This window comes from Octopus bimaculoides, chromosome 4, assembly GCF_046866305.1.
Source record: "Octopus bimaculoides isolate indiv1 chromosome 4, ASM4686630v1, whole genome shotgun sequence".
NCBI classification, from domain to species: domain Eukaryota; kingdom Metazoa; phylum Mollusca; class Cephalopoda; order Octopoda; family Octopodidae; genus Octopus; species Octopus bimaculoides.
This window is the reverse complement of record NC_142931.1, coordinates 82937341-82959207: the sequence shown is the minus strand read 5'-3', so window position 1 is coordinate 82959207 and position 21867 is coordinate 82937341. Positions and strand designations below refer to the sequence as shown.

The window sequence follows — 21867 nt, the reverse complement described above, 5'->3', positions numbered from 1 at the left end:
CTTCCCTTTTACTATTTCCGTATTCGTGTTTATATATATAAATCGGCTTCTCACCGGCTTTAATTTATTCAGTTTTTTTTTATTCTTGTTTCGTTTTTTTAATTCTTTCGTAGCAGTTACTTTCACATACATATGTTGTGTGTGTATACATATATATATATGTTCGCACTTAAAAACAAAGAAAACGAGAAGATACAATCTAACCCGAAGTACTCAATGTACATAAAGTGGATATAATCTTTTATTAAAATAACTCCCACAAGACTAGTCCTGTTGTCTTCAATTTAGAATTTTGTCATATGAATTCTAAAGTATAAAGGAAGAAGACCTAGTTCTGTAAATCTTTCGTGTTATATATATATATATATATAACATGCATGATTTACAGAACTAGGTATATATATATATATATATGCACTTCATCAACTAGGCATATATATATATACATGCACTTCATCAACTAGGCATATATATATATATATATATATATATATATATATATACATGCACTTCATCGTTGGGGCCGAATAAACATTAAGGAAAAAGGAAAAAATGCATGTGCAAAGGGCGCAAATAGAAAGGGACACCAGTTATTTTCCCCAGTGCCTAATTGACCACAATTATAAATTTTTCTTAATGAATAAAACGCTGCAAATTTTTATTATATCTTTTTCCTGCTGTCCTAGTTACGAATAAATAATTTGCTTACATAGCTAACAGCTATTTTTAATATAGTTATAGTGGGGAGGTCTTGCGTTGGAGAAAACTGAATTATTAATCCATTATTTCACATTCAGCACCCTTCTGAAAATTGAAGGGTCGTGGGGGAACTATACTGTTGGGCTGTGCTTGGGGCATAGGTTGGCCTTAATCTGGCATTATTGTATACATACATATATGTATGTGTGTATATATATATATATATATATATATATATATGTATCTTTTTTCTATGTATAAGTGTGTATATATGTATGTGTGTATATGTTTATATATGTATGTATGTGTGCATATGTATGTGTTTATATGTTTACATGTTTATTATATATATTTGAGTATTTTCGATGAACATTTTGAATTGTGAATGTATTTAATACACATTGTGTAATTTGTTGATTTTATCAAGAATTATTTTTACTTTTTGCATTTTTTTTATATATACTTCAAATATACCTATTATCAAACATCTTAATTCTTGCTCATAATCTAAGAATTTGAAACAACTGATCACCCATCTTATTCCTTGTGTCAATTCTGACAGACTTTGAATTGAGAATTTCAATGCTAATTTCCTTGTAGACGCAGTCCTATTATATATTGACATCTAATTAAGAAATAATAGGAGTATTGATACAAAAATCTTTAATCTGTAAAAGAATTGTTTTGACAACTATGAAATTCTGTTTGCCAAAATTGTGTCTGTTAATGGAACATGACATTGGTGAATGACTACTGTGATCAGTCAGACATTAAACTTCGAAACATCTATCTAAAAAGTCTATGAGTACTAGACTGAAGAGAATTAGTTTACTGGGTAAATATATTAGCTGTTAATTCTAATAGTTCACATGAAAACTCAGTAGTGATGCTGAACTGAGTATTAGGGAGCAACATGTAACTCAATCAATACAAATTAAGGGACAAAAATCTTAACTTAATATTACCTTGAATCTAATAGTATCGTTTACACTCAAATTTGAGGGGTAAGTGAAAGCATAAATATTTAGCATTATAAGTATTGAAGTCATATTTTAATTAAGTTTTCATCAAAAGGTATATACTATAATCTCTCCACTTTTTTCTCTATCTTTTCCCCTCTCTTTCCCTCTCGCCCCCTCTCTTTGCTGATATGATAAAGCACTGGTTGATATAGCATTGGATTTAAAACCTTAAGGAAGTTATACATGAAACTTATCACATTCCAGGTGTCTTTTCCTCTTATTTTTGTTTCCTCCTTCAGACATCAAAATAAAGCTACTAATGTAAAAAAATAAGGTATTAAAGTAACTAGGGTTAAGACTGATTTTAACCTCATCTCCAGGGAAAATTTTAAAATATGGTCAATTTTGAGGGTTAACAATTTTTCTCATCCAACTTTATTGTCAATATGAGTTTCTTTTCAGTAGACAAAGGCACTATATGCATTACTTTTAGATTAGATAGAAGTGGGATGTGTAAAGTGGAGCCAAATTACATAACCAGGAATTAAAATTGTTTCCAATGTGACACACCAAGGGATTTCCTCTTCTATAGTACTCACCACTGCAGGTTTATTTTTGTGTTTTTTTTATGTTATTTTTGTTACTGATAGTGCCAAGACATCCCCAGTTAAGCAGACCTCTCAGTAAAGTGTTGTAACCATAACCATACTGTCTTTCCTTCAGACATAATTTCCCTAGGACTATAATATCCTATTTATCCTTTGTTTCTTAAGATAGCAAAGGTGTAATTGGAGGAAGATTTGGCTGCTATTTCTAGCAACCTGATTGACTGCATAGAGATTCCTATGTTAGTTAATACTGGTTTCTTGCTTTGACCCAAAATCAATTTTTGCAGAACAGTTTATTTTATTAAATAAATAAATAAATAAATAAATAAAAATTAAAAAAAAATATTTGTGATACTTATACTATTGAACTTCATTCAGGGAATAAAACAAAAAAAGGACTTAATCCAGTGTTTTATGTTGTTACTGTCTTCATTGCTCTTGACTTTACAATTGGTCATCAAAACGAAAAATTAAATAGAAAAATTTCGTGAAATTTTAAATGAATTTAGCTATTTACCTCAAGCAGGTTCTCTTTCATATCAGGTAAAATTTGATCATCCAAAGTATATGTCTGAATAATGCTTTCTCCTGTAATATCTTCACTTAAATGGTACATTGGATTCTACAAATATTTATTATATCTGTATCATATCAAAAAAAAATCTGCATAAAATAGTTTCAAAAGAATTTTAAAACTATTTTTGTTTTTTTTTCTTCTTGTAGCTTCACATCTGATATGTCGCCAATGTGGTCATGAAGTAGCTTGCATTGATGATCTGGTTCATATACCAAGTAGCTTAGCCCTTCGACAGAGAAATGATACAATTCAAAGCAAAGATAAAACAATTGTTCAGCTCTTCCAAAATCCTGAAGGTAACAATTCTTTTAGTTAAATGTTATGTAAGAGGGGGACAATCACAGATTAGTTGAGATAACAAATGACTAAAATGATATTGTTGTACCTTATTACAGACTTTACACAAATCAATCTGATGCTCATATCAATCATTTGTTGAAATATGTTTCTGATAGCCTTATTTAGAAAGAATGACTTCTCAGTCAGTAGTCTATAGATTATTTTAATGTTCTGATAATGTTACTCCTATAAAAAAAAAAAGTTAAAATTTATAGATTTTAATTTCTAAAAATATCATGAAACAAAGTTGCTGCTGATAGAAAACCTGATTTTTTATGTTAGAAAATGTGGACTCTAACGAAAGATATGTAAATTACAGCATATAACAAATAAGATTTTAATATAATCTTTCATAGTTTGGCTTTAGCACTAAGAGTTGCCACTGCTATAACACTGATTGGGAGACTACAGATAGCTGAGTGGATAAGTTAGCAGATAACCAGCTGAAAAGTTCATGCATTGTCAGTAGCACTACGTTCTGTTCATAGCTCGGAGACCTGGAAACCACTCTGGTTCAATCATCCCAAGAATTATATGAAAACTAGTTTTTCAGTACCCCACAAAAAACAGAGTTACGGGTCTCTCTGATGATGATAGTGGTCACTTGACAATTCTTGTTGAATGATGTGCTTGTGATTATGATCAATAGATTTACTTTTATCAGGCCTGCTATCTGTTTTGAGAATTAGAAATCTTTTGTATGGTATTTCATGGTCTTAGATTCATGTTGTCCAAGTTTAGAGAGGATCCTCCTTTTTCTGTCTTGAGGCTACAAGTCCATTAGGTTGAAGCTTATCCCAATTCTCACCTCAGTGACTGGTTGTATAAGACTCCTCACTGAATAGGATGCTAGTCCATGGCAAGGTTAACCCCAACCTGTCCCATGCTGTTGGTGATATTAATTTTCAGCTGATTGGAGTTGAGAAATATGATCTGAGAATCAAAGCCATGACTTGATAATCATGAGCTCAACCACTGCGCTATGTACCTTCATCTGGAGTGGATGAGGAATAAAATTCTTTCTTTAGCATGAAACAATGACTGTGAAGACTTGTATTCTCTTTATAGCAGTGAGCATTATTAGAGATAACTACAAGCAGGTTAATAATGTACAGTAAGAATAATGGGGGACATAATCAAACTTTCAGACACACTAGAGTTGATAGTGTGAACCAGACAGAGTCCTGACAGTATGCACTGTGATGGTGCAATTTGTCTGAAAGCTTCTAATCCAAGAGTCGAGAGGCAAATAAAGCCCATAAGTGGATGGCTTAGCTTGAACATTCTTATACTAGACATGAACAATAGCTTTGATGTCAGATGCAACAATTTTTTTTTTGGAGAACTGCTAGAACACTGAAAGGGGGTGGGGTGGCATTTTTTTGAGTTGCACTTTATTTATAGTTTATATTTTTTGTGAGGAAAGGGGGCAGCAAACTCAAAGACCACCCCAGATGCCACAAATTCTAGCTGCTCTCTGACAGATTTGTGGTCAAGCCTGTAGCAGTGGAGACCTCCAGCATCCTCAGCCCCCAGACCACATCCCTGCTCACTGCTTTTGAGGCAGCAATGGCTATCCACCATTCTCTGAGGAATGTCTTTTTCCATTTTGTTCGCTGGGACCATGAGGCAGACTGACAAGCCCTTTTAGGTATTACTTTTACTTATTGTTTTATTTAACCAATCTTAATTTAATAAAATGGAAAATAAACCAAAAACATTTTATTCCATGATACACTTGAGATGCAGAAAGTGAGTATGACTGGTTGATAGCAAGTTACAGAAGTTGCTTTTCATCAGTAGTATGCTTCCAAAGATCAAGATATATCCCTGTAGAAAAAGAATGAAGATTTTAGTAAGGATAGCTGCTAACTCAGGAGTATACTTGAGAAATATTGCTAGACTGGTGACTTTGTTGTTCTGAAGGGATTGCTATTGTTGCGAAATCCTTGCTCAGCTCTGATTGAGCAAATCTATGATCAAAAGTATTCCAGCCATGACCATCTCATTTTTTTTCTGTGTAGGAAACTCAGGACCACATAGTTCAATGATTGTAAGAGTTTTTATTTATTGTGTCTATGTGTATGTGATGGTGAGGTGGAAATTATGGAAGTATTTTGTTGAATGTGTGGAAGCTTTCTCCCCAAGAAGTACTACTTACAGTGCATTTTTAACTGAGGAAACAGAGCTTGCTAGCTGTACATTGCAAGAAGGTATTGCTTGCTTTTTAGATGTTAGTTTAGCCATAAGTCAGCCCTTAGTGAGAAGAGCTATGATCAAGGGCATTCCAATCATAATCATTCTGTTTCTGTTTAAAGCATAGTGTATGCATGACTACGTCACCTGTCTCTTATAATGTGGTAGGATGTGATTTGCAGGAGATTTAGTAATTATTTCTAGCAGGTCAAGTAAAACACATAAGGGTCCCTCACTTTGGCATGTGACATGTAGGAGTACTGGTAGTCAGAAAAAGAACAATGTTGGTAGAAGTGGGGGAATTTCTCAAGTTATTGAAGGCTGTATTCTTTATCTGCACTGTTACAGTGTAGCTGTATGTGAATCCATTTGTGGTCTGGATTTATAAGGGCTGATTGCATATGTGATATGAAGTGACATGATTAAAAGGATGAGTTCAGCAACCTGTTTAAGTGTCTCAGATGGGTTAGAGGTGAAACACATTTGCTGCTAAGGATAGATAGCATAAAACTAATGGAATTCTAATCAGTTTGTTAACATTAAGTATCATAGCATTGCATTATATACAAATGTGGTGGGTGGCAGTGGCCTCAATTAAGCAGTCGCTGGACAATTTGATATATGCAGAGATGATAGTACTTTGGAAAGCCCAGATTCCTGATTCATGAATTGTTTCTAACCACTACTTCTATTTTTATAAGAAACCCAGCTGTATATTAGTTGCTATAAGTGGGTCTCTTCTTAAAATCTTGTGATTATTGGGCCACTAGCCATAAAGTAGGTGAAGACAGAATTATGTGCCAGCTGATAAGGCAGTCTCCCAAGGTTTAACACAAGGTGGGTGTCCTACCTGCCATCAAGATTCTGCTGAGAAACTTTTTCACCTTTACTTTCTGACAGACAGCGGCACCATATAAAGTGTAAAGGGAAAGTGAAAAGGGAATTAGCACATCAAGAAACTTGATCAAAAGTCTGGTCTAATGCATGCACAAAAGTCCAGGGGAAACATTGAAATGAGTGCTGCATTGAGCTTACCCATGGGTACTGTGTTGAGTGGTATTGTCTTATGACACCAGCTGTATTACTATTTAAAGTATGAAGTGACTTCGGCTGCAAGACAAAGTGTCTTTACTTTGGCTATCAGAGCTACATCTCTTCTAAGTTGGTTCACTTACAGGAAACTGCAAGCATGCAAGGCTACACAGAAATAGGGACAGCGATTTACAACTAGCATAATTTCATTGCTTGTTACATGCTTTTGCTAATTGTTTTTGATGCCTATGTAGTTGTGAACAAACATACACTCTTTCAGCCCTCCCAACTTTGACCCTTACAACAGCTGGAAGGAGAGAGGGCTGCACTAGAACCTAGCTGGCAGTCATTCACAGCTGTGAAATCTGAAGCAATATGAAATGAAGTGCCTTTCTCAAGGACAAAATACACTGTCCGGTCCAGGAAGCTATAACTTTGTGACCATGAACTCAACACCCTAACCACTCATCCATAAAAGTCTTTGGGTACATTAAAAGACCCACTAAAGGCCTATCTAAAGTATATCTTGAGAGACAGATTGAAAGAAACTGTGTGGCAACCTAAACGTAAGTAAGGCTCAGCGTTTTGAGATCAACTTCCAGTACTTCATTTGATGTCTTCCTGGGTCAACCTCTTCCACAACTTCCCTGTACTTCAATAATTTGGCCACAGTAAACTTTATCAGAATAGACAGGGTTAAATGGAGAAAATTTTCATGTGTAATTACAGTCTGCAAATTTTCAGATCAATATTATATACATAAACATTTAAATTTTGTCTTTGTATAAAGATATGATTTATGTAATAATTATAATGATAATAGTAATAATTAAGAGATTCTGCCAAACATCTGTATATCATTAAACATCTAAATACCTGAGGTGAATTATTGTTAAGAAGATTACAGTTTTGTGGACAATTAAACCCCATCTTTAAAGTGTATAGGTAGAATATTTATAGCAATACTTGTTTCCATTGGTTTAGTCTCAGATAGTCATCAAATTTCTTATTCAAAGCTGTAGCAAGTAGCCTTCAAATGTAAATATCATAATCTTTTGTTTATAAATAAAGACTCCTAGTTTGAATCAAGTTTTGCACCATGTATATATACAGGAGATAAATAAAACTTGATGAAATCAAAGACAAAACCAATCAAAATATAGTGTATGTGTTTGTGTATGTATATATATATATAGGAACAGGTATGGCTATGTGGTTAAGAAGCTTCTTTCTCAACCATGTGGTCACAGGTGAGGGCATCTGGCTGTTGAATTCTGTCTGACCCATGCAAGCATGGAAAAATGGGCATTAGATGATGATGATAACATATATGTGTGTGTATAATAATAATGAAATTATTGTGTACAGTGCTCAGGTGCACTACAACTCATCAAAGGTGCATGTATAGGATGTAGAATTATGTCAGGAAAGTGAACAGTGTATGAGTCATGATATACATGTGTGCATGCATATGGAGGTGAGGATATCAGATGTAGTGTTGGTAAATTTCAGGAAGCATGGAGGTTTTAGAACATACAATGTCTCAGCAGCTAACAACTGATGCAGGTAGTTTGTTCCATGCTTCAGCAACTCTGAGTGTGAAAAAATGTTTCCGGAAGCCATGGGTGCTTTGCTGTTTTCTGACTTTATTGGCATTCCCATGTGTGTTAGACACATGGAGCTCAAAAATGTGCTCAAGGTGGTTGTTGGCATGATGGTTAATAATTTTGTGGGTGTTTACCAAGTCAGTTGCCAGATGCTGGAGCTTCAATGTATCTATGCCTAGGGAAGCTAGGCGTTCAGAATATGTTAGATGCCTGATGGAAGGTATTCATTTGGTTGCATGTCTCTGAACAGTTTCCAGGAGGTCAATGTCATGAGCAAGAAAGGTGATGCAAATTCCAAGTGTAGCTGCACCATAGCCATATACAGCCTTAAATAGATAGCTGGAGAGCGGCTGACAAAAGTCTTGCTGAATGATGCCAAGACATCCTCAGCTTTCTTGACAATTTTAGAGATGTGCTTTGTCCAGTGCAAATTGCTGCTGACTAATGACCAGGTCACATTCACAAGAAGACTTCTTGATATTAGTGTTGTGGAGAGAGTATGTGGATGCTGGGTTTTTCCTCCCCAAATGCATGGTGATACACTTGTCCACAGTCAGCTTGAGTTGTCAGTCTGTGATCCATTGTTGCATTGTGTCCAGTTCTGATTGCGGGAAAGATCTAACGTGTTCAGGATCTGTCCTGTTTATCTCAAGGTACAGCTTGACGTCATCTACATATTTCAGCACTGTGACATTCTTTAAGTTATGTATATATGCACTTATGTATGTACATATGTAAGTATAATCAATCATCATCATTTGGTGTCAGTTTTCCCTGCTGGCATGGGTTAGGCAGCTTGACAGAAGCTATCAAGGCCAGGAGCCACTCCAGGTTCCATAGTCTATTTGGCATGGTTTCTACAACTGGATGCCCTTCCTAATGCCAACCACTTTACAGAGTGTACTGGGTTCTTTTTACATGACACCATCACCAGTGCTTTTCTCATGGCATCAGCACCAGTGCTTTTTATGTAACACCTTGGTTTAAGATATCAATTCTGTTGTGGTAGGCAGATCTTCTTGAGTACAGCAATGCACCACATATTCCAGTCTTTTGTCATTTCCTTGTTTTGGCTCAGTTTTTTGACATTAGCTTTCAGCACTTCATTCTATGTCTTCCTGGGTCTTCCTCTTTCACAACCTCCCTCCACTTTAAGTGATCAGCATTTCTTTATGCAACTGCTCTCATCCAGATGCATCACATGACCAAGCCAGCTCAGTCTTCTCTTGTGCATATTGCACCTAATCCCTCTTAGGCCTAATTTTTCTTTCTATACACTAGTGCTCTATCACACATGCACACTGACATTGCACATCCAGCAGATAATACCAGCTTCATTCCTCTCTAGTCTTTGCATGACCTCTGCGTTCAGGGCCCACATCTCTCTACCATGTAGCATTGCAGTTTGCATACATACATCATACAATATTCCTTTCACTTGGAAAGAGAAACCTTTCATTGCCAATGGAAGTAAAAGCTCTCTGAACTTTTTCCATCCTATTCTTATTCTAACAACTACACACTTTTGGTACATCCTCCTCCACTGCTAAATAGGTCACCTAAGTAGCAAAAATTATCTACTATTTCCAGAGAGCCTCCAGGATATTTGAGGAAATCAGTTTCCCAGATATCTGTAGTCTTTATGGCTCCTGTACATCTTCCACTTAGAAACACTACTTTCTCTGTTAACCTTCCTACTATTTCACTGCACCTCTTGTATGTCCATAGTTTGTACTGGGTACACCAAATGGAATTTTTGTCTACACCCTTCCTACATATTGAGTGGGGTCATTTATCTGAAATGGGTAGGGTCCTGTTTGATTTCTTGCTTACTAGAATGTTGGTCTTTGCTAACTTAACTTTAAGACCTTTCAATTCCAGGTTTTGCTTCCACACCTGGTATGTATTTTCTAATTCTGTTACAGATTCTACTATGAGGGCAAGATCATCAGCATATAGTAGTTCCCATGGATTACCAGTCCTAAATTTCTGTTATAGCCTGGAGGACAATGATGAATAGGAGGGGGCTGAGGACCAAGCCTTGGTGAACATCTACCTGTGTACTAAATTTGTCAATGTACTCATGACTAACTCTTACGTTTACTAACAGTACCTCTGTACCTGACCTGCACTACTTTTACAAGCCATTCACCTACCTCTAATATATATATATATATTGTAAATGGAAGAACTACTCAGTTAGGATGAAATTGAAACTTCAGGACAAGAGAAGCAGCCAATGATGATATTTTGTAAATATACACTCCAAATGATGTGGAATGATGTTTTAAATAAGGAGGGACACATTAGGCGAGAATGATTTGATTATAATTGAGGTAATCTGAATAGCTTAGAAAATTATAATCTTAACAGTGCTTAAATTTCTAAGCGTAACCAATTTGATTTACTCTAAAGGAACCTCCATGGTCACTCATCATGCTATGAATAGCAGACAAATATCCCTCAAATCCTACTATGTCTTAAAAATTTTAAGTCACATTGGATAATGAAGTTCTGAAGGAAAAAAAAAATCAACTGGATTGTCTTGACTGCAATACCTTTAACCCTTTAGCAGTTAAACTAGCTAGTTCTTGCCTCTCATACCTACCCTACAATGTCATTCTATAGATAAATAATCATCATTAATTCGAAACAATGTGAATATATAAGCATTACATTTGACAGAGTAATCTGAATGCTAAAGGGTTATACATACATCAGAGGCTGACCTGGGATTAAGCAGTAACTTGAATTAAATCTCTCATCCTATCTTAGACAATGAAGAAACTGCTACATGGTCATTCAGCTTGCTAAAAGAAGCAGCTAAATTTCCTTCAAATTAAACCTACCATCTTAAATAAAAGGACACCCCCACCCCTCGTCCTTCCTATATATAAAAATAACCTTGAAGCTAATCCATATCAGATCACCTCCAATTCCATTGCTTGTTAGCTAAGATCATCTACTCCCCGGCACACACACACACACACACACACACACACACACACACACACACACACACACACACTCTCTCTCTCTCTCTCTCTCTCTAATAGAATGTTCAGTTGAGGTATAAACTCCACAGGCTGCATGTCAGTCTAGACTCCTTCTTTACAACTCACATTAGAGAAACTCTTTGTCCAACTCATATCAGCATGGAAAAAATAACAGACATACAGATGATGGTGGTGGTGGTGGGTGGAGCAGTAACAACAGCAGTATTTCATAATATAATCCTAGATACATTATGTATATAAGCGAAAGGCACAATGGTCACAGATGGAATGTCTTTTACTATAAGTGTGTTTCATTAGGGCTGAATTGGGGCTCCACAACACCAGAAACCCTATGCAATTTAACAAGAAATTAAAATTGATACATTACGAAAGAATAATGATATCAGTTGCTTTTAATTTAGCATATTTACCCCATAATTTATGAAAGGAGTTATCAGGTGTAACGTTCATGCCTTGGTCAAGCAATAATCCCTCAACTATTGCAGGTGCTATGTTTAAAAAAAACCCACGATAGGTGAAAATCTGAAAAGTAGAAACAGTATTGTATTGTATATTTTTTTTATTACTTTTATAATTTATATATATTTATTTTATTATTTTTATACAGGGTGCGAGGGGTATTTGAAGACAGTTTTGGTATACAATAAAATAACTATATTTCAGCATAAATAAATACGTATTTGAATAAACATTTGTGTAATTAGTCTTGATAATGATTTTTAAGCAAATTATTCTATGAAACTGCCTTCGGCTTCGATGACTGCTTCAAAACGGGACCAAAACCGTTGGCATGCTGGCACTATATGGTCCTTATTCATTTTGGACATCACCTGTTAGACTATTGATCCTGGTCAAAGTTATTTTCGTCAGAAAAACTAAAACATGCCTTGTACATGAGGATTTTTCACTTTGTTAAGTAAACATTTTGAATGGATGAGATGGTTTTCCTGTGTCTTTCCAGACACAAATTAGCCTTTCCTCATTACATAGGACTCGTAATCAAATGTCACAGTGTACCACAGTTCTGATAGTCCAGTCTGACACCTGAAGTTCTTTAGCAATGGACCTCATTGATCTTCTGGGGTTTTCATCGATTATGTTTTGAACGTGTATAAATTCTGGTGTCCTTTTAGTGTCTGAGTGTTGTGAATTTTTTTTTCTCTTTGATGCAGGTGAAACATTACCATCACATGCCTCCAATTCCAACCGAACTTTGTGTACAAATGATCTTCCAACATTTAGAAAGATGCTAATTTCAACATCACTGTGGTTTGCATGTATAGCAACTATGACTGGATGTCTTTTCATTTTTTGAATTAGCATGATATGTTGAAAGGGTTATCTGGGGAAAAAAAATGATTACATTAAATAATCTGAAGGTGTAATGAACTAAAAACGAAATGTCGTCAAATACCCCTCGCACTCTGTATACAAGGTCTGATCAATAAGTATTCAGACTGTTGCCATAGTAATGAAGCTAAAGTATGCAGAGTGAAGCTGCTTGGCACAGATTGACCTTGAACTCTGCTGTGCATGTGCACTAAGCCATGGAAGTTTATAAAAACCTTATACAGAAGAAAAGACAGTACCAGTGCAACGATTACATGCTACACACCTTCCTTCCAAGCACTGCTGTAAACAACAAAAGTGAGCTAGACCATTAAAAATTAGTGCGCATGCACAGCAGAGTTCAGGGTCAATCTGTGCCAAGTGTCTTCACCCTCCGTGCTTTAGCTTTATTACTATAGCAACAGTCTGGATACTTATTGATCATATGATGTATTTAAGCTTTTATAAATTCTTCCCACACTCTTAGGAGTGCCTGTGTCTTCTCTTTTTTGCAGGTGATGAACATAGTGATGGGCAGTTGTTAGCACTGTCTTTTCTTCTGTGTAAGGAGGTTTTATAAACTTTCATGGCTCCATCAATTGCATTTCTGAATTGCAACGCATGAATCATCTGGGGGTCCCAATCTTCTGCCCTTCTCTGAAGTTCTTTTGCTATTTTTGCTAGAGCTGAGAGGCATTCTAGTGATAGGCCGACTTCTTCTTCCCCTCGATCCTCTTGTTCTTCTTGTTGACTTCATCATCTCTGTCAGATCTTCATCCATTAACAGATCGGAGAAGGCTTCAATCAAGTTATTAACATTCTCGGTAGTCATATCAGTGGGGCCATCTCCTAGCAATTTTGTCAGCTTCACTGCCTTATCTACTGCAGGGTGGTGGATTTCGTCTGGAGAGAATCCTTTATAGTCATGGACCACTTCTGACCACAATTTCTTCTAGCTGACATGCAAAGTTTCATTCTTCATCTCCTTTATGGCCTTCTGAATATTTTGGAGACACATTGCAATGGTTTACCCACACCAGTACTCCTTCAGCAAGAAGTTATCATCTGAGTCCATAGCCTCAACCAAGTGTTGCAGGGAGTTTCGTGTATAGAGCGCCTTAAAAGCATGAATAACGCCTTGCTTCATGCTGGATCAGCAATGTGGTGTTCGGCGATGATTCAATTTGTATGCCCTCATACAACAGGTCAAGCATGTAACCTCCAGCATTGTCCATTAGAAGAAGCGCTTTGAATTCCAGTTCTTTTTTGGTGTGATAAACCTTGATTTCAGGGATGAAGCACTGGTGAAACCAATCCGATGTCAGTGGTTTAATTATCCATGCCTTCTGGTTGTGCATCCAGTGCACTGGCAGCAGGTTCTTATTTTTGTTTTTGAGGGCCCTTGGGTTTTTGGACTTATATAAATAAGCCCTGGCTTTAGCATGAAGTCTGCAGCATCACCATACATAATTGTAACTTGATCTTTGTACACCTTAAATCCAGGGCCTCTGGCCTCCTCCTTCATAATGAAAGTCCGCAATAGCATGTTTCCAAAAGAGGCCAGTCTCATCCATATTGAGACTTGTTCATGTGAATATCCCCCTTCTTCACTGATGGTCTAGAATGTCTTGTTCATGTACTCTTCAGTGGCGGGTTTGTCAGCAGAGGCAGCTTTTCCATGCAGGGACACACTCTTAAGGTTAAACCTCCTTTGAAATTTATCAAACCAACCCTTACTGTCATTAAATTTGGTTGGTTTGGTGGGAGATGCCATAGATGGTCCTGGTTCAAGGTTGTCTGGCTCATCGTCACAGCCATCCATAAACTTGCCTTACAGCTGCCTGGCTTTCTCATGGAGGGTGTTGGTAACCAGTGCAATGTTCTTCCTGCAGTCACTGATACAAAAGGCTAATGCAGACGCCATCCTTACGATGGCCTTATTGCAGGGAAGTTACCACCCTTTTCATTGTCTTGTTAAAAGTCACTTTTGCTGTCGCCCTTATATTTTTCGTTCTTCTTGATGTAGCGAATGGTAGATGCCATAATAGTGGCCTACATCCGCATGCCTTCTCCCTTCCTTAAGTATGTTGAGGAGTCTCACCTTCTCTGCTATAGTAAGCATCTTCTTCTGGCACTTGGGTTCACTGCCAGAAGCCTGAGAATGTGTAGAGCGTTTTGGTGACATTGTAGGGCTTGAAATAAATTTACAATTTTATACATAAATACAAGACAACACCACACACTCGCCTCCCAGGTTTCATTTTCCATATAGTATGTGCAATTCTCTGTTTACTCATCTACAGCACACGACATATTTTCTTTTAATATATTTTAATTAATGTGCTATACAGTGCAGTACTGTAATATTTATTTATTAATTTTTAGGGTGAAAATACTTATTTTATCCCAGATATAATTAAAATCTAAACAATATAAATACCTATCGGCCGCAGAAACCTGCGATATATTGAGGAGTCCACAATATAAATTTACATATATTAGCCAGAAAAATCAGCAATGTACTGAGGGTATGATAGGTGAACCATATGGCGAGTGATTACTGTACTAACATTAGAAATAAAATGAAAAGGTCTCACAGACTTATCTCATGGGAGCATATTCATTTATCCTTATGTTTAAGTCAGAGATATGCTTAAAATGGTGATTATATAACAATGGTAATTTTGCAGTTTGGCAATCTTTTATGTATGTGTGTGTGTGTGTATATATATATATATATATATATATATATATATATATATATATATTTCTTCTGACTCCCAAGTTCTCCTTCGCTTTTCAAATTTGTCACCTTGCATTTCAGCTCTCAAATTGTCAGTTTCGTAGTTATCTCCCCTATCTCGTGATTATTTATCCCTTTCATTCACCATTTTTCAAATAGACTTTCTCAATTATATCCTCCCTTTAAACGCTTTCCAACACATACAACCTTGTCATCCTTCACTCTTATTCTTTACTAGCGTCTCTTTTCTATCTGCTCTTATTTTTTATTATATTTACTGTCTCATCCCCCCCTCTCTCTTTCAGTCAGAAACATCACTCTCCAGTAATGAGTTTTTCATCACTGTGAACCAATGTATCCAACTTTTCAGTTGGTCTGATCCTGAATTAAGTGACTATATAGTTATAGAGCTGTTCTTGTATTATTGTTGCTTGATGCATATTTTACTATCACATCACTTTGATAAAATATTGTATTCTAACATAAGCACAAGGCCACAAATGTTGTATGTAGAGTGAATTACATCTCAACCTCAGTGCTTGACTAGTACTTTATTTATTTCACAACTATTGGAGTGCGAAGCTTTCCTCACGAACGCACGTTTATGTGATGGTTGTGATCTATAAACAGTTGTAGGAACTGGAAAAAGAAGTATGAGCATGCAATGCACATGTGCACACTGAATTCGTAAAATGGAAGAGAACAAAAACACCATATGCATGTCAAAATAAAATGGTAAAGAAAATAAAACAAGTTATATGATGGCCTACATGCCACGTCTGACACTACGATCATGCAGCTTTGCTGCAATTTTCTTGTTGACCATGCCAAGATGAAAGGCATAGTTGACCTTGGCAAAATCTGAACATTTGAACTAAGAATGTAAAGAGGAATGATTAAATATTACAAAATATTTCATCAGATGCTCTACCAATTCTAATATCTTAAATCAATATCTAAATTGCAAGCCCATTGACTTCTAATTCTTGCTGGTTCGGTATTTAAAATAAAGATCAATTTTCATCATTTTCCATCCAGTTTTATTTTGCTGAAAATGTTCAATTCTAGTAGAAAGATGTAACCTTTACATTACCAGCAGTATTGCAAAGATTAATAGTGATGGCTTCTGTTGTCTGAGAAGATAAGTAATGTGGTTTGGGAAATTTGAAAATGCAATAATATCAACAGTAGTAAAAACACAAATCAATTATATCAGCTGCAATAGCAGGTCAGTATCGAATTAACTATGGTCCCTTAAGATTATTTCAGTTGGACACTCTGCATCCATTATGTTTGCACTGGTGAGATTTTACAATGAGAGATGCATTTGTAAATTTTATTTTGAACATTGTAGGTCATTTAATAGTCAGTTGGATAAGGTATTCAGATAGCCTCGAGTTGACTCAATACCTTGTGAGTAAAATTTAATAGATAGAAGCTGTGAGAACCTGTTAAAGAGGGCCATTCCTGTTGGATGGTAGATTTTATCTTGTTCAGTTTAATGCCTCCACCTAGTTCTTGTGTATCTCCAACAGTCTACTCTGTTGTAAACATTTGAGCTAGGTTTCTAGTCTTAAGATAAGTTCCTTTTTTGCCACCAGTCTTTGGGACCCTAAAAGGGGCTGTAGCCATTGTTCTTCCTCTAAGTCATTAACAAAAAGAAAGTTATGATCATGCAAACCTATGATTAAAGGCATTCATATTGTCTTTTTTCCACCATCTATATCTCTCTGTTCCTTTATTCAATCATCCCATTTATATTCTGGTCCCTGTTCCTTATGAGTATGCCTGGCATTTTGCCACCATCTCTATCCTGTTGTCTCCCACTCTCTCTCTCTCCTCCTGCACTTACCTCAGGTTGGGTAACCATGTATTTGTTTTGCAGTAGCGCACTTGTCTCTGTCTTCATTCCGGATCTCTCTCTCCAGCCAGGTAACTATTGGGTAATTAATTTCATGTTATTACATAACTGACTTCACAGTTTGGGTATTCATAATTTATTGGGAATTCCTAAAAACAAGATCCTGTGTAAGACAGTTCGGTATTCTCAATAAATGCACAAAAACCATTTTAAGGGCTACATACTTTGTATTGTTGTTACTGGATTAACGAAACAATTATGTTGACCTGAACCCAAAGCCACATGGTTGCAAAGCGAGCTTCTTCACCACACAGCCAACTAAAAGAAAGAAAAAAACCTGAATTGGCATGGTAGGAAATTCTTTAACTCTTCAATTCAATCATAATGGGTATGAGGCTGGATAAAAAACAACAACATTTGACTAAACAGGGAATGATCATATAAACAATAAGAATAATTTTAGAACTTGTACTCTGTACTGTTTTTACACAAAATATGTAGAAGTTATGGAACTATTTAAACAATTTCTGCCATTTTAGGTTTTTTAACAATTTAAGCAATTGGTTTTTTTACATGTTACCTTTTTTTTTTTTCATTCTCTTTTATGACTTTTCTGTTAAGGAAAATACTTTGAAGTGATAACATTTTCAAAAGCAGAAGTTTTAAAAGCTGATAAGGTAAGTTTTACTTTGCTACTCCAAAAATTTCTCTTCTAATACTTCAGCACTCACAGTACTAAAGGTTTGATTTAAAATATGACTTGTTTGAACAAAAGCATTTTTATAATTATTTGATTTAGGTACTCTGAATGCTAAAAGGATTAGATAGATATTTTTTTCATCAATTATTATTAACTTACTTTTTTTGCTTCCATATTTTTCATTTTATGTTGCATGTAGTAGTTATCATGTTAGGAGTGTATTCTCCACTCTCCCATGAGGATAAGCTGGATGTCAGCTCTGTACTTTGAATTTAAGTATTTTTAGTTATAAAATTTGTGCCTCAAATATTAACACTTCAAGTCTTTTTAAATATCAGTATCCCTTATAAATTTCTTCTTGTTTTATAGATGCAGTGATGGCAGTATCTAATGTGCATGTGTATTAAATTACCAGTGTGTTAACAATTTTGTTTCTTTGCTATAATATTCTATTGAACATATTTATAGATTTTGCTTTGCCTACACTGGGTGTGATGATGATTTGTGCTATATGAGAGAGGACATAAAAAGTTGCGGGGAACAGCTGTATATCTATGTATATCAGTTTGTGTGAGCTTGAATATGTAGGTACTTTTGCCTGCTTTTCAATATCCAAGTTCCTAACTGCTGTCATCACTAATGCCATCTAAACCATTTATCATTGTTAACTTAGAATTTCCTTTGATCTATGACATCTTAGGGAGTTGACCTTCCCTTCTTCCTTGAACATCATGACTACAGTATTCCTTTTCTTTCTTTCTCTCTTTATTTTACTGATAAAATAAATAACTTTCTTATTCTTAACAGTTATAAAATGATTGTTCTCTTATGTTTGTAAACAGTTCTACCTAGCACTGTCAATCAATTGTTGTTGTTGTTTGTTCCTTCTTGAGCCATGCCTGACTCATAAGGGCTGGTTTCCCGGTTTCATTGGTGTATAGGTTCCCCTCCTGGATAGGATGCTGGTCTGTCTCCCAATCAATTGATGATGTTAAATAATAATGAATAACTATTTTCTTCTGAAGATCTGGTGTTTCAATGCCTATATAATGATTACCTCATAACATACTCGTATTTGCTAGTAAAGCAAGCATAAAGATTACATAATTTATGATGTTATAATAAAAAAAAACTTAAACTAATTCACATTTTATTCTACTAGTGTATGTATATATATATACATTTGAAATTTGATGATTACACTATGTATGAAAGCGCTAATTTGACTTTATGAGCATTACAAAATATTTTTTTAATGTTAAAATACCATAATATACCATAATAAAAAACATAAAAACCAGACCATGTTTTAACTTTATTCAACTGATATATTATTCTATACACATTCACACATATATTCAAAACAAAATATATATATATATATATATATATATATATATATATACACACACACATACATACATACATACATAAATACATACATACATACACACACACACACACACATATAAAAGAATATATGTATTATGCAGTAAATTGGTAGAATTGTTTGAGAATTGGATAGAATAGCCCGCTATATTTATTCTAGCTCTTTACATTCTGACGGCAGCCTGCATCAATACTTGTGCCAAGCTGTATTTGCCCTTGCTTTTCTCTTGGACAACAATTTAGTGTATAGAGAGGAGAGTTGCACAGGTAGCTAACTGCTGGTCATCAATTAAAAAATAAAAAAAAATACCTTGCCCAGCACTGCATCTTAGAGAGGAAGTTTCTTAGTGCAGATTGCATCTCATGAGACATGTGGAAGCACCCACTTATATATAAAATTATCACCATCATCACCATTGCTTTTACATCCTCTTTTCCATTTTGATATGGGCTAGATGGGACTTTTTGAGATAGTGTTTTATGATAAGGTACCCTTTCTGATGCCAACCGTCCTTTGTAGTTGCCTCTTACCACATACTGTGATACAGTGCACCTATATTAAAAACTGATATACATACAGTATTACAGGCATACTTCGGCTTAAGTTGTTTCGATTTAAGTTGTTCTTGATTATACGTCAGTTTTCAAAAATAACATGGAAAAATAAAAATAAAATCAAGTCATTTTATTCGACATTACATCTGTCCACCACAAATATTGGAATCGTAAAATCACTAGAAAACTATTAAAAGCACATAAAATCTTGTTACTGTACAATGAATCATCATCATCATCATCATCATCATCATCGTTTAATGTCTGCTTTCCATGCTAGCATGGGTTGGACGATTTTGACTGAGGACTGGCAAACCAGATGGCTACACCAGGCTCCAATCTGATCTGGCAGAGTTTCTACAGCTGGACGCCCTTCCTAATTCAAAAGATAGTGTTGTCTTTGTTTGAGGACCTGAAGAAAAAATATCCAGATGAGAAAGATGTAGAGTTCAAGGCAAGTCAAGGATGGTTCATGAGATTTAAGGAGCAAAGAAGTTATCACTCCATTAAGAAGCAAGGTGAAAGTGCCTCAGCTGATGAACAAGCAGCAGTGGAATTTCCTAATACATTAAAAAAAAAAATCATTGAAGAAAATGGGTTTCTTCCTGAACAGATTTTCAATGTAGACAAAATTGGATTGTATTGGAAAAAATTTCCAAGGAGGAGAAAACTATTCCAGGCTACTAGGTCTCAAAAGAATGTGTGACCATTATGTTGGGAGGTAATTGTACAAGAGATTTTAAGTTAAAGCCATAGACTGTGTATCATGTATACAACCCCCGTGCCCTGAAGAACATACCCAAGGCATCTCTCCCTGTTATATGGATGGCTAATTCAAAAGCATGGGTTACTGTTGTTATTTTTTAAGGTTAGATCTTCTATCATTTTAACCCAGCAGCAGAGAAGTACTGTAAGAAGAAGGGGATTCCTTTTAAGGTTTTACTTATCTTAGATAATGCTCCTGGCCATCTGCAAAACATCGTAGATTTTGACAGCAATGTTACTGTTGTATACTTCTCTCCAAAACCCCATGGCTCTTCTGCAGCCACTGGATCAGGGAATAATTGCTATCTTCAAGTATTATTATATGAAGCATACACTGCGGCAAGCAATAGCTGCAACTGATCTTGATGAGTCCATCACACTTCATGACTTTTGGAAGAGATACAATACCTACAAGGCTGTACAGAACATAGCAGCGGCATGGCTATGAATGGTGTATGGAAGAAGCGATGCCTGCAATTTGTGAATGATTTTAAGGGATTTGATGATGTTGCCATCAACAAAACGTTGGTGACTAAAAGCAAAGAACTGGAAAAGGATTTGGAGGAGGGGTATTTCACAGATTTATTTGAAAAAGATAAACAGCTCCTGATGAATGAGGATTTGATAGAGCTTCACGAGCAGCAAAATAAAGAAAAAGAGGAAGTCAAACATGAGCCATGTCACTTTACTATTAAGAAAATGCAGCAAGCATTTGCATATATCAAAAAAAATCTTTCTATGTTCGAGGATATGGATTCAAATGCTCAACGCTTTTCCAAGATTATGGGGGCTTGTCACAAAGTTTTTGCTCCTTATAATGTAATCCTTGAGAAAGAGAAAATGACAGTTTCAAGAACTCTCAACCAGTTTTTTAAGCGCATTGAACAAGAACAGCCAGAATCAGCTGTTGATGTTGATGATCCACAGCCATCTACATCCACGATGTAAACCACCAAATTTTATGTATGTATTGGTAAATTTTAAATAATTTAGTTTTTTTTACTATTTCAAAATAATAAAAATTTGTTTTTTAAGCTTTTTTACCATGCCTTATTGTAAACCACATTCATAAATAAAGTGTCTGTGATGAATGGTAAACATCACCAAATTGTATTCATAAATTTAGATTACTTTCTTTTTTACTGTATTAAAAAATAAAAATTATTTGTTTGTAAGCTTAAAATAGATTTTTATTAACCATGTATTATTGAAAATGCATTCATAAATAAGGTACAGAATGGGAATGGTTATTATCGATTTAGCCTAGAGACAAGTAAATTTGGCCTAGCCTAGACTAGAGACAACTTATGTCGTTTTTTTACCTAAGTTGTGTCTCCTGGAACCAATTAACGATGTAGGGTGAGGTATGCCTGTATATATATGATACACATGCATATATATATAATATACCTGTATGCACAAGAACACACACACACACACACACACAAATATATATAAGTTAGAGAAAAGTTGTAACATCACCTATGA

General features: G+C 35.4%; 1 protein-coding gene and 1 long non-coding RNA gene across 4 annotated transcripts in view; one reads left to right on the top strand and one right to left on the bottom strand.

The window, feature by feature from the left end:
* LOC106882350 (protein cereblon) overlaps positions 1 to 21867 on the top strand; it is a 34036-nt gene that overhangs the window by 1143 nt on the left and 11026 nt on the right. For 2 of the 3 annotated variants that reach the window (XR_016241557.1, XM_052967173.2), the window contains exon 1: positions 19057 to 21342. Coding sequence is in view for 2 of the 3 variants with exons in the window: in XM_052967173.2 (XP_052823133.1) it covers positions 20818 to 21327 (510 nt within the window). In the remaining variant the exon portion in view is untranslated. Of the gene's footprint in view, positions 1 to 2992; positions 3143 to 17591; positions 17648 to 19056; positions 21343 to 21867 lie in introns of those variants that run through there. The other variant, XM_014932997.3, reaches the window with a different exon arrangement.
* LOC128247597 (uncharacterized) lies at positions 16136 to 18146 on the bottom strand. Its single transcript, XR_016241560.1, has 2 exons — positions 17830 to 18146; positions 16136 to 17288 (listed from the first exon to the last, which is right to left on the bottom strand). It is a non-coding gene; the product is annotated as an uncharacterized LOC128247597 (long non-coding RNA).